This window comes from Rhamphochromis longiceps, linkage group LG3 (assembly GCF_057381845.1).
Source record: "Rhamphochromis longiceps isolate RC_006_pf linkage group LG3, R_longiceps_female_GT1.1, whole genome shotgun sequence".
In the NCBI taxonomy this organism is placed as follows: Eukaryota; Metazoa; Chordata; class Actinopteri; order Cichliformes; family Cichlidae; genus Rhamphochromis; species Rhamphochromis longiceps.
The window spans coordinates 6,304,909-6,318,272 of NC_140559.1; the positions used below are offsets into that span (position 1 = coordinate 6,304,909).

Genomic DNA, 13,364 nt, shown 5'->3' on the forward strand with positions numbered 1-13,364 from the left:
CACAAACCAATATCTCTGGGGTAATTGCATTGATAAATTCTTTCTCAAGTGTCTCAGATTATTCAATTAACTGGTCAAAATCAACAGTTCTTCCGATTAATTGCTCCTTCCATAATTCTTCTCCTTCCCCACTGCAATCTTGAAATATAAAATATTTAGATATTAATGTCTCTCCTAAACTTTCAGAATTAACTAAATTAAACCACATCCCACTTTACCCTACTGCCTACTGGTGTTGGCCAGAGGGGCCGATGGCGCGATATGGCAGCCTGGCTTCTGTCAGTCTACCCCAGGGCAGCTGTGGCTACAACCGTAGCTTGCCTCCACCAGTGTGTGACTGCGAGAGTGAATGAATAGTGGCACTGTAAAGCGCTTTGGGTGCCTTGAAAAGCGCTATATAAATCCAATCCATTATTATTATTATTATTATTATTTTAAAGACAGTAGAAGGCGACCTGGCTAGATGGAAATCTTTACCCATATCACTCATGGGAAGGGTCGCCGCTATAAAAATGATGGTCTTGCCAAAAATAAACTATTTATTTTCAATGATCCCAAATAAGCCATCACAAGATTGGTTCAGATCTCTAGACTCGTATATTTCTAAATTCCTTTGGAAAGATAAACCCCCATGTATCAGCTTAAAAACACTACAAAAGACCAACAATAAAGGAGGATTAGATCTGCCTAGCTTTAATCACTATTTTTTAGCCAACAGGCTTCAGTTCATCTCTAGATGGTTTAAACACACCCTCTTAGATGAACCTTGGATAGATGTAGAACAGGCACTATGTAATAACCTAGAAATTTCAGACCTACCATTTATCAGCTCAAACATCAAACGACATGAATGCTTTAAAAGCATCAATATTGGTGGGAGTTTTTAAAAATGACTCTTCATTAATCCCATGCAAACGTACACCTATCTGGAACAATCCAGACATATTACAAAACAAAAATATGATAAACTTTCCAGATTGGAGTTGCAAAGGAATTAAACACCACCAACTGTGGTACAATTTTTTAGTCTAAAACCCCCCAAATTCCATCCATCCATCCATCTTCATCCGCTTTATCCAAGGCCGGGTCGCGGGGGCAGCAGCCTAATCAAAGAGTGTGTGAATGTGTGTGTGAATGGGTGGATGACTGAATATAGTGTAAAGCGCTTTGGGGTCCTATGGACTAGAAAAGCGCTATACAAATGCAGGCCATTTAATCAAAGAGGCTGCTGCCTCCCTGGGCCTGGCTCCAGGGCGGGGCCCCAGTAACCCTATCCCGGGCAGGGTAAACTGTTCCCTCGATATCCTTTTCATAAGGGTCTTCTGAATCGCTCTTTGTCTGGTCCCTCACCCAGGACCAATTTGCCATGGGAGACCCTACCAGGGGGCAAAAGCCCCCAGACAACATAGCCCCTGGGATCCCTGGGACACACAAACCCCTCCACCACGATAAGGTAGCGATTCAAGGAGGAGACCCCCCAAATTATTTTCTAAAATATACAGAACACTTTCTAAAATAGATGAATCAATATCCCTTCCTATTGCAAAATGGGAAGCAGATTTATCAATCAACTTAGACCCAAACCTTTGGTCTCAGATATCCTTAAAACCCTTTCAATGGATCAGAAATCCCAGTTTGCAACTAATACAATACAAAATATTATACAGAGTGCACTATACTGGTCATAGGATGTTCAAGATGGGCTATACGCCTTCCAACAACTGCTCACACTGCACAGCAATTACATCCACGCTCTTTGGTTCTGTCCACCAGTTCAGAAATTTTGGCGTGAGATATGTGAAGACTTATCAAAGTCCACTTCCCCTGCCAGTGGCAGACTCCCTCAGACATCGGTGCGTTGGTGGTTCTTTGTGTCTGGCGATGGGCGTCCGGGTACACACTGGCTCACTCCTTGGCGGCCGCTTATCGGGGCCTAGAGCCTGGAGCTCGCTCGGGCCACTTCAGAGGTGGGGTGCTGTCAATGGAAGATTGTACCTATTAGTCAGTATAATCTTTTAGTGATATAAGTTCGCATATGGTAGAATACTGCATGTAGTTATTTGTATTAGGAAATATTTAACCATGTATGCTTAGAGGCGTATAATCAGTTGTGTAGTGACAGGATGTGTGATCTCTAGCAGGCCGCAAAAGGCTTGGTGTGCATTCCAGGAATGCACCCCCACATCCTGGGAGCATGGGAAGAGCTTGTACCTTGTTTTATTGTTTTAACGTAGCTATGTCTGTTTTAGTCTAAGTGCCTTTTGTTTAGATGAACTGCTGAACTTCTTCACTTTGTTATCTAGGGTGAACCATCTAGGGTGAGGGGGAGACTACCCTCCTCCTGACCAAGGATGTACCTTTTGTGCTCATGTTATATGACCCTTTGATCAGCAGAACCCCCCCCCCCCCCCCACAGACACACACACTGAAGTATAAATAAAGACCGGGGCAGTTTCTTAGCGCGAGTCTCAGTTCTGGAGGCTGCCCTTGCTAGCAAGAAGTGTGTTTCTCTTCTCTGAGTCTTTACTGAAGAAGTGTTTTAGAGTATATTTCCTTAACAGGTGCCCCCGGCCTCTCGGCCTGGGGCTCGGTCACTCAGGCACAGCTGGCTGCCGGCGGAGCTCACGGGCGCGTTACTGCAACTCCCCCTGGCTTCTGCTCTGCGGCTGCTGAATGAGCCCTCATCTGGGACTCTCCTCAGTTCTTTCTGGGACAGTGGCGCGGCTACCCCTCTGTGGGTCTTCCTTGGTCTCTTGTGTTCTGGGGGTCTCTGGATGTCTGGAGTTTTGATCTCCTCCATACCTGCTTCATGCCCTGGAGGACGGGGCTGTGGCCCCCCCACACCCTCTAGCAGATCATTACATGAAGGAACCTTTTAAAAAAACAAGCGCGTCCATGCTCACAGGTGTACACACGGGTGATCACACCCACAAACTACACCCTTTTTGGCTCCTACCTCAAAGCACACTGTGTTCTGTTGATCTTATGTGCTGCACAATAATGTTTAATATTTAGTATTTACTGTCATATTCCCATATATCATTGTGATGTTGTTTATTCTATTACTCTTGTTCTCTTCTGCTTGTTTTCTTTTTTCTTTCTCAACAGGTGATCCAGGTGATCGATATATGCATTTTTTTTCTTATTTTTTTTCTGCCCATTCTGTTGGTTTTTGTTTTTTGCCCTTCAAAAAAATATAATAATAAAATTAAGAAGACTTATCAAAGTGTCTGAAGTGTAACATTCCAGCCTCCCCTTTAGTATGCTTGCTGGGCAACTTGGATGAGGTCACTGCAGAAATAAACACAGCCCACATTGTTTTTACGGCCCTATGCATTGCCAAGAAAATGGTCCTCATCAACTGGAAAAATAAAAATAATCTTAATTCTAACCAATATAAAAATCACATTAGTCTTGATATAACCTCTGCCATCACATTTGATCAATCCCTTTGGGCTCCGTTGATCGGCCTCATCACCTAGTGGGGGTGGGGTCATGGTTTGGTCCTGCCTTCGCTATTGTGGTTGATGTGGGGGTAGGGACGGCCTTAGGGCGTCTGGGGAGTCCCTAGGGATGTTTCCCTGGAGTGCCTAACCTGGGGGATGTGGCCATGACCTGGTTAGGAGCATCTCTCTTAGATGGTGTTTTCCTTGTGGCTGCGTACAGCGGAGATGGGGGAGGGTCTGTGCTGGCGGACGTTGGTTACTGGCCTGGTAGCCTGGCTGCCCCTGGGAGGATCCGGGACGGGCGTGGAGGCTTGGGGGTCTGGGGGTGCTCCGCCCCCCTGGTGGGGTGCTAGCCGGGCCTTGGGGGCTTGGGTCCTGGCTGTTGTGTCGCTGGAGCAGTGGGCGGGTGGGTGCATGGGGGCTCAGCCCCAGTGCAGGGGACCTCTGGTGCATCGGCCCAACTGGGGGGCTCTCTAACTGGTGGGGAGGTTGTTATATCTTTGCAGGTGGTCTCCTCACTACAGGAGCTCACTCTGCAGGTGGGGGAGAGATATAGGAGAGGTGGAGAATGAACTCAACCTGGGTGTCTATTGTCTTGTGTAGTTTGGGAGATGATTGGATGATGGGGTGGGTGCAGTTTTCTCTGTGGTGTAGTCAGGTGGGCTGCCCCAGACTCTGTGGCGCTGGGCGGTGCTGCTGCTGCGGGCCCCGGTCTGGATGGGCCTGGGGCCCCTTGCCCTGGTGGGTTCCAGAGTGTGGGGGTGCCTACTGGGGTCAGCGGGGGAGCTGGCCCCAGGGAGGGGCCGCTTGCCCCTCCCTTTCTTCCCTCCCCATCCTCAGCTGCCTCCCTATTCCCGCTCTAACATACCCACCCACACATGCAGGGCTTGGGGTGCAGGTATGTCACCAGGGTGCAGGGGAGGCACTCCCCCTCATAATTATAATAAAGGTCAATCAAATGGACCAATATTGTCATGGTCCTGCGGCCATGACTCAGTGACTTTGTGTTTGTGTTCCTTATTGTTGTTATTCTCTTTATTATTCATGGGCTGTTTTGGGATGGTTTGTGTTTTGGGATTTTAGATACTGGGTTCTGGGTTTGTGCTCCCTCTATTGGTCCCTGGTGTTAGTGTTCCCCTGTCTCGTCAGGTTAATTAGGTACAGCTGTGTCTCCCACCTGTGTGTGATTTCCCAGTGTCTCTCTGTGTACTTATAGTGTGTGTTTGCCTCTGTTCCTCGTCGCGTCATCTGTGTTCATACCCGGTGAAATCCCCTGCGTGCTCTCCCTGCTGTTCTCCCTTCATGTTCAGGTTTGCCACTCCTTTGTGTAGTTTCTCCCAGTTTAGTTCATCCTTAGTTCTGTTTTGCCATCTCCACTTTATGTTTGATATTGTCAATAAATCGCCTTCACATCTGAGTAAGCGCTGCATTTGAGTCCTCCTTCCACTCTTCACACGGCCGCTGCCCCGAACCGTGACAAATATGGCAAAGCCATGATTATAATTCCCTTGAAGCACAGGCAGACGCAAGTGGTTTTCTGTCACTGGTTTATTTGAAGACTTCTCTCCAAAACCACCGTGAAAACTATACAGCATTAACAAAATAAAACTCAGCATAAGACACAGCAGTAAAAACACTGTAAAAAAAAGAAAGAAGTAGTTCTCTTGGTACACAGACTGCTCTGTGAAAACATTTCAAGTTTGATGGTTTGTTATCAGCTGATTAATATTTCAGTGAACATGCAAATTACTCACAGAGTTTATCACAACTTACTTAGCTAGGATCTGACTCGTGTGTCAAATCGAAAAATCACTTCGCAGCAGGACCTTGACTTGAAAGATACATTTACTACGACTCCCAAGATGCATTGCAGTAAAAACCATCCAATTGCCTTGCTTAAGATCTGTTGACGTGTCGCTAAAGGCGCGCTGTAGATAAATATTGCAATTTGTGAAAATTTTTTTAAAAAAATGAAATTATCGCTGGTTATTATTTTAGAATAAATAAAGGAATAATGGGTAGCGCAAAGCTGCTGATTGTCTTCATTTCCATTGCAACGGCGGTTGAGCATTATGGGTTGTGTGCAGTTATGGGATTAGTGCACCGTTAGCCTAAATTGGTCTGATTGGTTGGAGCCAAGCGCATCCAAAACTAACAGGAGTGGTGAATGAATCTATAAATGTGTTTTACGTGTGAAATGAAAATAATAAACCTAACAAAGGATTATGTACGTTAAATCTGCGCACTTTCAGATCGTGAATCAGTTTGGAAAACACTGTGTGATGGCCACAACATGAAGCGATTTTATTGTTGAATTATCAGTGATACTTTCATGTGTTTTTGTTGAGAAATGTCAACGATATCATTAAAAGAAGGCCTTAAATTAGGGAGAAAGACACGTCCGGGGAGACTGTCCCCGGTTCCGCAGTAAGATTGTATATCACGGCGTCATGTTTCGCCATGACGGGGTTATTATTGGAGTAAATGGATGGCTGGAGCCTCTGCTCGAAGCATGTGTTATCGCCGCGCGCAGGTTCATATTGGAGTCAATTGAGAACCCACAACGTTTCCTACAAACGTGGAAGGGTACCTTATGCGTCAGCATGAGAAGTTTAGGGACGTGACAAATCGTCGGTATTTTACGCATCAGGAGTGAGAACGGGTTGCAATTTTACTTTTTAAACTGGTTTGCTCAACCAAGCCATCATAAATGTTTTTATTCTTTCAGCTCCCACAGCTTCCCTGTGGAAGAAATGCAAAATATCTATTAGAGATGCAAGGGTCTCTGTCACGGTTTGCTTGAGGACTCACACGCAGAACTCAGAGGCACAGTCGGTATTTATTACAGTTCCACCAGGTGTATATACAAAGCAGTGACAGGGAAAGGGCTCCGGGGAAATCCAGGTAGGGAAAAGACACTTGCTCCTCTTCTGGCTCTCTCTCCAAACACTCACACAAAAGGGGAATCTACTCGGGGGATGCAGGGTCGGGCCCAGGGGATCTATGTACAGAAGGAAACGCACGTTAGACGTTTTGCACAGGGAAGCAAAAGAGAACTTGCTCGGAGCCGGGCTGCACTGACGCGAGTCACACACAACGATCCAGCGACGAGTAGAAGCCACTCCCTGGCTTAAATGCTGGCTGCGCTGATGAGGCCCAGGTGTTTCCTCTTCAGAGGGGGCGTGGGCCGAGGGCGTGAACCCACTAAATCAAAATCTAATCAAATCACTTTTATTGTCACATCACATGTGCAGGTACATTGGTACAGTACATGTGAGAGAAATTCTTGTGTGCGAGCTTCACAGCAACAGAGATGTGCAAAATACAATAACGTAAACAAGCACTATGAGTTCCACCCTAGCGAGAGAGAGAGAACACTAATAGTCAGCGGCCTGCTGATCCCCTGGCCGTGACAGTCTCTCTGCTTCCCTTTACTTTCAGTGACCACGACCTGCTGGCTTTTTTTTTTTACAACAGGAAATGAGCGCTGGCGGTTTGCAGTGAAATTGTTTTTGTGGCACTGTGGAACCTGCTGCATGTACCCACAAGAACAACACATTCAGAGTGGTGAGAAAAAATTCTTGCTGTGGGATAGCAGGTTTTTTTTTTTCTCAACATGCTTAACACAATATCAATTGAAAATGAAATACTACAGTGAAAAGAAACATATAATTCCATGCAATATAAAGAAAGTAAAAGTGTTAATAAGTAAGGTGGGTGCAGAATACGCCTGCAACACATCACTGGATTTTTTGTGAAATCTTGAGATATTATTGGGATTTTGTTTAAGTTTATCCCTCTGTTTCCTGTCTTAACTTTTTTTGTTTTTACAGGTTTCACTTTGCAGCTCGTATCTGGGATGGTGTGAAAAAGTCCTCGGCCCTCTCTGAATACAGTCGTCTGCTCTGCTGACATGTGTTGAACTGCTCTTATGTACAGTTTTATTTCACTGATCAGATCACACAAAGACGAAATAAGTGCAGCTGAATGGGATGTTTGAAGAAAGAGTCAGTATGAACATCACTGCGGCATAAAATGAATATAATTATTTAGACTTTGAGTCCTGCTTGTTAAATAGTTTCCTGGGACTGTCCTCAGGAATTTTGATAGTTACAGATTAAGTTACAGCCTGTGCAGAGGTGGTGAGCAGGAAAAGAAAGAGTCTTCTCTCAGCACGTCTAATAAAAATGTGAGGATGCTTTTTAAATTTAAGTCATTCTTGACTGTGTTTCAGTTTCGATTTACTGAAAGTTGACCTGTTTTATGAGGTGCAAATACAGATTTCTGTCTTTTTTTTTTACCCTTGTGAAAAGAGTAGGGTAAATATGTAAAAAATATACCACTGAAAACTGGTGTGTCTGGTTTTTATGTATATGCTGTAAGATTGAATGCATGTGGCAATAATGGTTGAATACATTTTGTGTGGTTGGTGTCATGAAATTAATATGTATTTTAAGGCTGATTTTGGTGATTATATCGTTTTAGGTGTAAGAGAGGGCCAGCTTTGAGACTAGGTCACATACTGACAGGAAACTGCATGTTTTTGTATGAGCAACAGAGTGAAACTAAGTTCAGACAGGTTGCCCTGGCAACAGACCTTAGAAAGGGGAAGTTATTGCAAGCTGCACAGGAAGTTTTAGTGCACTTCATTTCATTTGTAATGAAACTGTGTGTGATGTCTGATGTACAGAAATAACACCATATAAGATGTTATGTAAGATGTAAGATATGTGGAGCAAAAATTTTAGAGATCGTGCAACTAGCGTTTGGGCTGTGCAGGGCTCTCTCTTCCGGAAGATGATTGAATAAAAAGAAATATAAAATGTTTTGACCACTATGAGTCGGGTTTTCTCTGTTCTATCATGGGGACAAAAGAATCGGGGTTTAATACTTGGTGTAACTTTCATTTCTCATGAATCTCAGTCAGTTTTGTTTTTCATTCAGTGCAAGAAATGAAACTGAAGAAGAACTCAAGAACTATCACACAGAGTGATTTCTTTCACAACAAGAAATGCGCACTGGTGGTTTGTAGCTTACACACTGCAAAATAGTTTTCTGTGTCAGTGTACAACCTGCTGCATGTACCCTTGAGCACAACACATTCAGAGGGGTGAAAAACATTTCTTGCTGCATGATATCAGGTTAATTTTAATTCTCAACATGCTTAATAGATTATCAATTGAAAAGAAAATACTGTAATGAAAAGAAGCATATAAAGCTTCAGGCAAATTTGTGGTGTTGGTAACTTTCATTTCTATGGAAACACAATCCATTTTGTTTCCACTCTGTGCTTAAACTGTACACAAAATTAAACTTTCTTCAAGAACTATCATACACAGTGATTGCATGGTTAAAGCATACTCTGCTGACATTTAACACAGTCACTGGTCATCAAAGGAAAACCAAGTCTATTCTTAAACAAAATTATTTGAAGCCTAAAAATATTTCAGCAATAGAATTAAACATCATAAAAAATATTTCATCAAATATATGATAAAATGAAATGTTAGTGTTATTAAAATGCTTTGAACAAATAAACCAAATAAAAAACAAAACAACGGTTTTTCAAATTCCTTTTAACAGAATCCCATAAGGGCTGACAGAATAATGTACCATAGATGTTATTCTACGGTGGCGATTTCTAACTAATACCATTTTAATTATGTGGATACAGGGCCCATGAAGTCTTTATTTAACTTTACAAACAGCAGAGGCCTTCCAATAAAATAGGTAAACAGATACAAATAGAACAAAAACTGTTGCTGTGGATACCCGGATATCCTCCAATCATTGTTACAAAAGCCCAGTACTGAGAGTTTTTGAATTGCTTATTTCACTAACTTTACTATTTACTCAGACTGAACTATGTATACAAATACAAAAATAGGAAACAAACTTAAATTCGGTTTCAAAGGCTTGTTTTTGATAGTCAGGTTCCTTCACTGTCAAAGAAAGAGTTAAGGAGTGGTCACAGCAAGAAGACCACTCCCCCCAATAAGAATTACTTATAACCTGAAGAGAAACTAAACTAAGACTCACTTCTATCTGACCATCACACAAAGCAGATCCTTGTGCTGATCCTTGGGATCGGGCTGATCCCTAAAGGCAAGTTTTTGTTTAGTTATCTGTTCTTGAACATTTTTTAAACAGTAAGTTCTGTAATATTCAATGAAATGTTTTCCTTTTTAATGCTTCTACAACAAATATTATTACATCTTAGTAAAGGGTTGTCTATTTTCTACAAATGATTGTACTAATTATTGTACTGTTACCCTCTACTTTTTTAAAATGTTTGCTTTAGTGAATATTTTAGAATATGTCCATGAACTGGAAACAAGAAAAAGTTGACTTATCTTTATCATTGTTTTATCAGCCTGTGCTTTGAAATGTTTCGAATGCCCACCGGAACTCTCTGGAAGCTGCATTCAGACAACAAAAGAATGTCCTTTCAACACTCAGTGTGGATCAGTCAGAATGACTTCATATGCAGGTTTGATATTTTATAGTTTTTATTTTATTATTTTTTTGAACTGGTTCAGTTTTCAATGGTTCCTCTTTTTGTTTCAGGTGGTTCAAAACTGTTTGACATTAAAGCGAAAAGTTGTGCTGCGGCTGAGGAGTGTGTTCAGGCCTCAGTCAACTTTGGAGTTTCTCAAACTCTAATGACCAGCAAGTGTTGCACCTCTAATCTTTGCAACTCTCAAGATGCCCCTGGTAATTTCTATCATGGTTCTTGGTATTTTGAAATGAAATTTCTTGTCCTTGAAACTAAAAGAAAAATTAATTTTTTATTAAATATGTTGAGAAAGTTTTGAAGTGACTCAAAACCTTTCTCTCAATCGCCGTATTCGCTTGAATAGATGAGGTCGAAATAATCAGTCTGTGAAAATTTTCTGATTGAAAAATCTCAAACAATAAACATATTAATAACATAAATTGTTTCTTTTGTTTTCTGTTGTTTTTTTCGTGCTGATGTTTTTGGCACACAGCTAAAATAAGCAGGGAAACAAATATTACAAATATTTCTGTATTCAACAGAGGCCAGCATCTCCTCTCCAAATGGGAAAAAGTGCTTCCAATGTGATGGAAACGATTGCACAAAAACTGTAAACTGCAACGGAAATGAGGACCACTGCATCTCAGCAGCAGGTAACAGGACGTTAGCATTCAGTGTTACCGTGTTTTTTCTTTTCTGCTCAGAAAACATTCAGTTATTCCCTCTTTTCATTTCCTCAGTGACTGCAGGAGGGCAAAAGGTGACTTTAAAGGGCTGCGCCTCCAAGCTGATTTGCTCAGGCATGCAATCTGCACAGATCCCAGGAATCGGTGGAGCAAAAATGAGCTGCTGCCAGGGTGACCTCTGCAACAGTGGCAGCAGTACAACTGTCGGTCTTCTGCTCTTTGTCACACCACTGATCTCTCTGGTCTTGTTCTCTTAGCTGATGGAAACAACAACATCACAGCCCAGCTTTTCTTATGACTGTCACAATGTTTCCTCCCATTTCACCACAGCTTAAAAAAAAATAATGAAATTTTTGTAACTAAACATAATTTTTGGTTTGTGGAGAAAATGAATGAATAAATTTTTTAAAATCCTGTACGTTTCTCTATTTTCTTTAAGTCAAGGAAATTATGGGCTATTATGGGCTATCAAATTAAGAAGACGTATACAGAAAATATGGTTGAAATAATCTACACTTGGCTGACTTTTATCATAGATATTAGCCACTGATTTATTTTTCTAGAACGTAGATCATTCTGTCCACGTATTTAACTGCATTTGATACTCACTGCTTTAAAGGTTAATGTTGGAAGTGGGTAGGATTAGATTATATATTTTATGTTTTCTCCATCTAATGGACAAATATTTTTATAGTAGGCAATTTAGACATAGACTTTATTAACCCCACACTGACACATGTTACAGCACCACATGTGTCAGGAAGAAAAGTGAATAAAATATATTAGGAAAAAAAGAAAAAACAAATGTAGCTCATCAATAAAAAAGCCACAATGTCACAGTCCTGGGTCTTATGACCCAGTGTTTTGAGTTTCAGTTCTTTTGATGCTGTTAGTGTATGTTCTAGCTTATTATGTTTCCTATGTGCATCTGTTTATCAGTTCCCCCCTTGTATTGTCATACCCTGTGAAGTCTCCCTTGCCCTTCGCTTCGTGTGTTTCTTATCTATGTGTCTTATGTTGTCAGGTCTGCGTTTCATTAGATTTCCGGTTTTATTTTGAAGGGTTCCTGTGTTCCTAGGTTCAATGTTGTTAATGTTACGCTCCCCTTGTCACGTCGTTATGTTCATGTGTGTCAGCTGTTTCCTCATGTGTTCCCACTTTCCTCATTATCCTCCTGTGTGTATTTAGTCCGCGCGCTTTCAGTCATTCCTTGTCAGGTCGTCTGCTCATCCATGTCTCATCTCCAGGTACCCATGTCAGTTCATTATGGTTAAGGTTTTTCATGTTTTGTTATTAGTTCACCCAGTTTAGGTTATTGTTTAGTTTTCACCCATGCCCTATTATTTTGTACCCTTGTTTCTTGCCTTATTAAACGGCTTGTTTTGTTAATCCACACCACGTTTTGGTCTGCGCTTGAGTCCTTCCCTGCAACACATACGGTCTGCCCCAGCCAGACCGTGACACACAATAAACCTATAAAGACTAATTTGTACCATGTACAAATGTACATAGTTGTAAAATATATTTTGTTTTATATATATATATATATATATATATATATATTTATTTGTATTTTAGAAGTATCTAGTGTGTGTGTGTGTGTGTGTGTGTGTGTGTATTGTTACGTGGTCTGTCACACTTGTTTCCATCATGGTCTGGGTGAGTTGGCTGTATTTTTCCATGTTCTCACCCCTGAGTGGAGCCTCATCACCACACCTACTTGCTCACCTGTCAGTGATCCAGGGCTATCAACAGACAGTATTTAAGGCCAGCTTCCTTATTTATTTCTCACCAGTTTGTCAGCCAGGTCCCGTTTGCGCCTTGCATTTTATGTCTATGATTAACTTACCTCATCCTTCCTGTCCTTGAGGCGACTTCTGTTGTGATTTGGCGCTATAAATAATAATAATAATAATAATATAATAATAATATATATAAATAAAATTGAACTGAATTGAATTGTGCTTACAGCAGTCCACACAGCCACTCTCACTTTCTAGTTTGTAAGTCGACCTGGGCGCTGGCCACCCCTTTTGAAAACCTCAAGCCACTTCAGGCTTTCTGGACACCACAGCACCCTCTTGCCTTCTTGCCTTCAACGCTCTGGATCAGCGGACACATCAGGTTGGACTCCCTTCATGCTGTCATCTCTCTGGACACTCACCCAGCCAATAGCACCATTAGTGCTATCAAATCAGATCATCACCATACAATTTTAATTAAAGTAATAATTTTGATAAGTGCTATTAAACATATCCAATTTAGAAACCATGGTTGAACTGTGAAGTGTGTTCCATGCTGCGTGCACGCTCCACTGCATTTGCCTCTAGTGACACAGAGGGCTACAAAAAGGCCAGATATGACCTACATAGATCCATCAGGGAAGCCAAGAGGCAGTATAGATTGAAGCTTGAAGGATACAACAACAACTCAGTCCTGATGCATGTGGCAGGGCCTGCAACGCATCACTGATTTCCAGTGTTGGGCAAGTTAATTTGAAAAAGTAATTAATTATACTTACTAGTTACTTCTTCAAAAACGTAACTGAGTTAGTAACTAATTTACAATATTCAAAAAGTAATTAATTACTTGAAAAGTAACTATTGCGTTACTTTAAAAAAAAAGTTTAACCCTCTGGGGTCCAGGGTAGAATTGGCCATTTTTAACTACTTTTGTCATGGTCCTGGGTCGTTGACCCAGCGTTTTGTGTTTTCTGATTTTGTATTAGTTTAGGGG

At 41.7% G+C, this 13,364-nt stretch overlaps 1 protein-coding gene across 1 annotated transcript; it reads left to right on the forward strand.

Annotated features, from left to right (window-relative positions):
- Nucleotides 1-9,469: 9,469 nt before the first annotated feature.
- On the forward strand, nucleotides 9,470-11,041 carry LOC146672665 (urokinase plasminogen activator surface receptor-like). Its single transcript, XM_085402234.1, has 5 exons — nucleotides 9,470-9,551; nucleotides 9,820-9,936; nucleotides 10,014-10,160; nucleotides 10,485-10,595; nucleotides 10,683-11,041. Exons 2-5 carry the CDS (start codon nucleotides 9,921-9,923, stop codon nucleotides 10,883-10,885), a joined length of 477 nt encoding a protein of 158 aa, XP_085258360.1. The 5' UTR covers nucleotides 9,470-9,551; nucleotides 9,820-9,920; the 3' UTR covers nucleotides 10,886-11,041.
- The last annotated feature ends 2,323 nt before the right edge of the window (nucleotides 11,042-13,364 follow it).

Coding starts and splice junctions, on each gene's coding strand:
- LOC146672665 (XM_085402234.1), top strand. Junction 10,161..10,484: donor CAACTCTCAAGATGCCCCTG/GTAATTTCTATC, acceptor TGTATTCAACAG/AGGCCAGCATCTCCTCTCCA. Junction 10,596..10,682: donor CCACTGCATCTCAGCAGCAG/GTAACAGGACGT, acceptor TCATTTCCTCAG/TGACTGCAGGAGGGCAAAAG.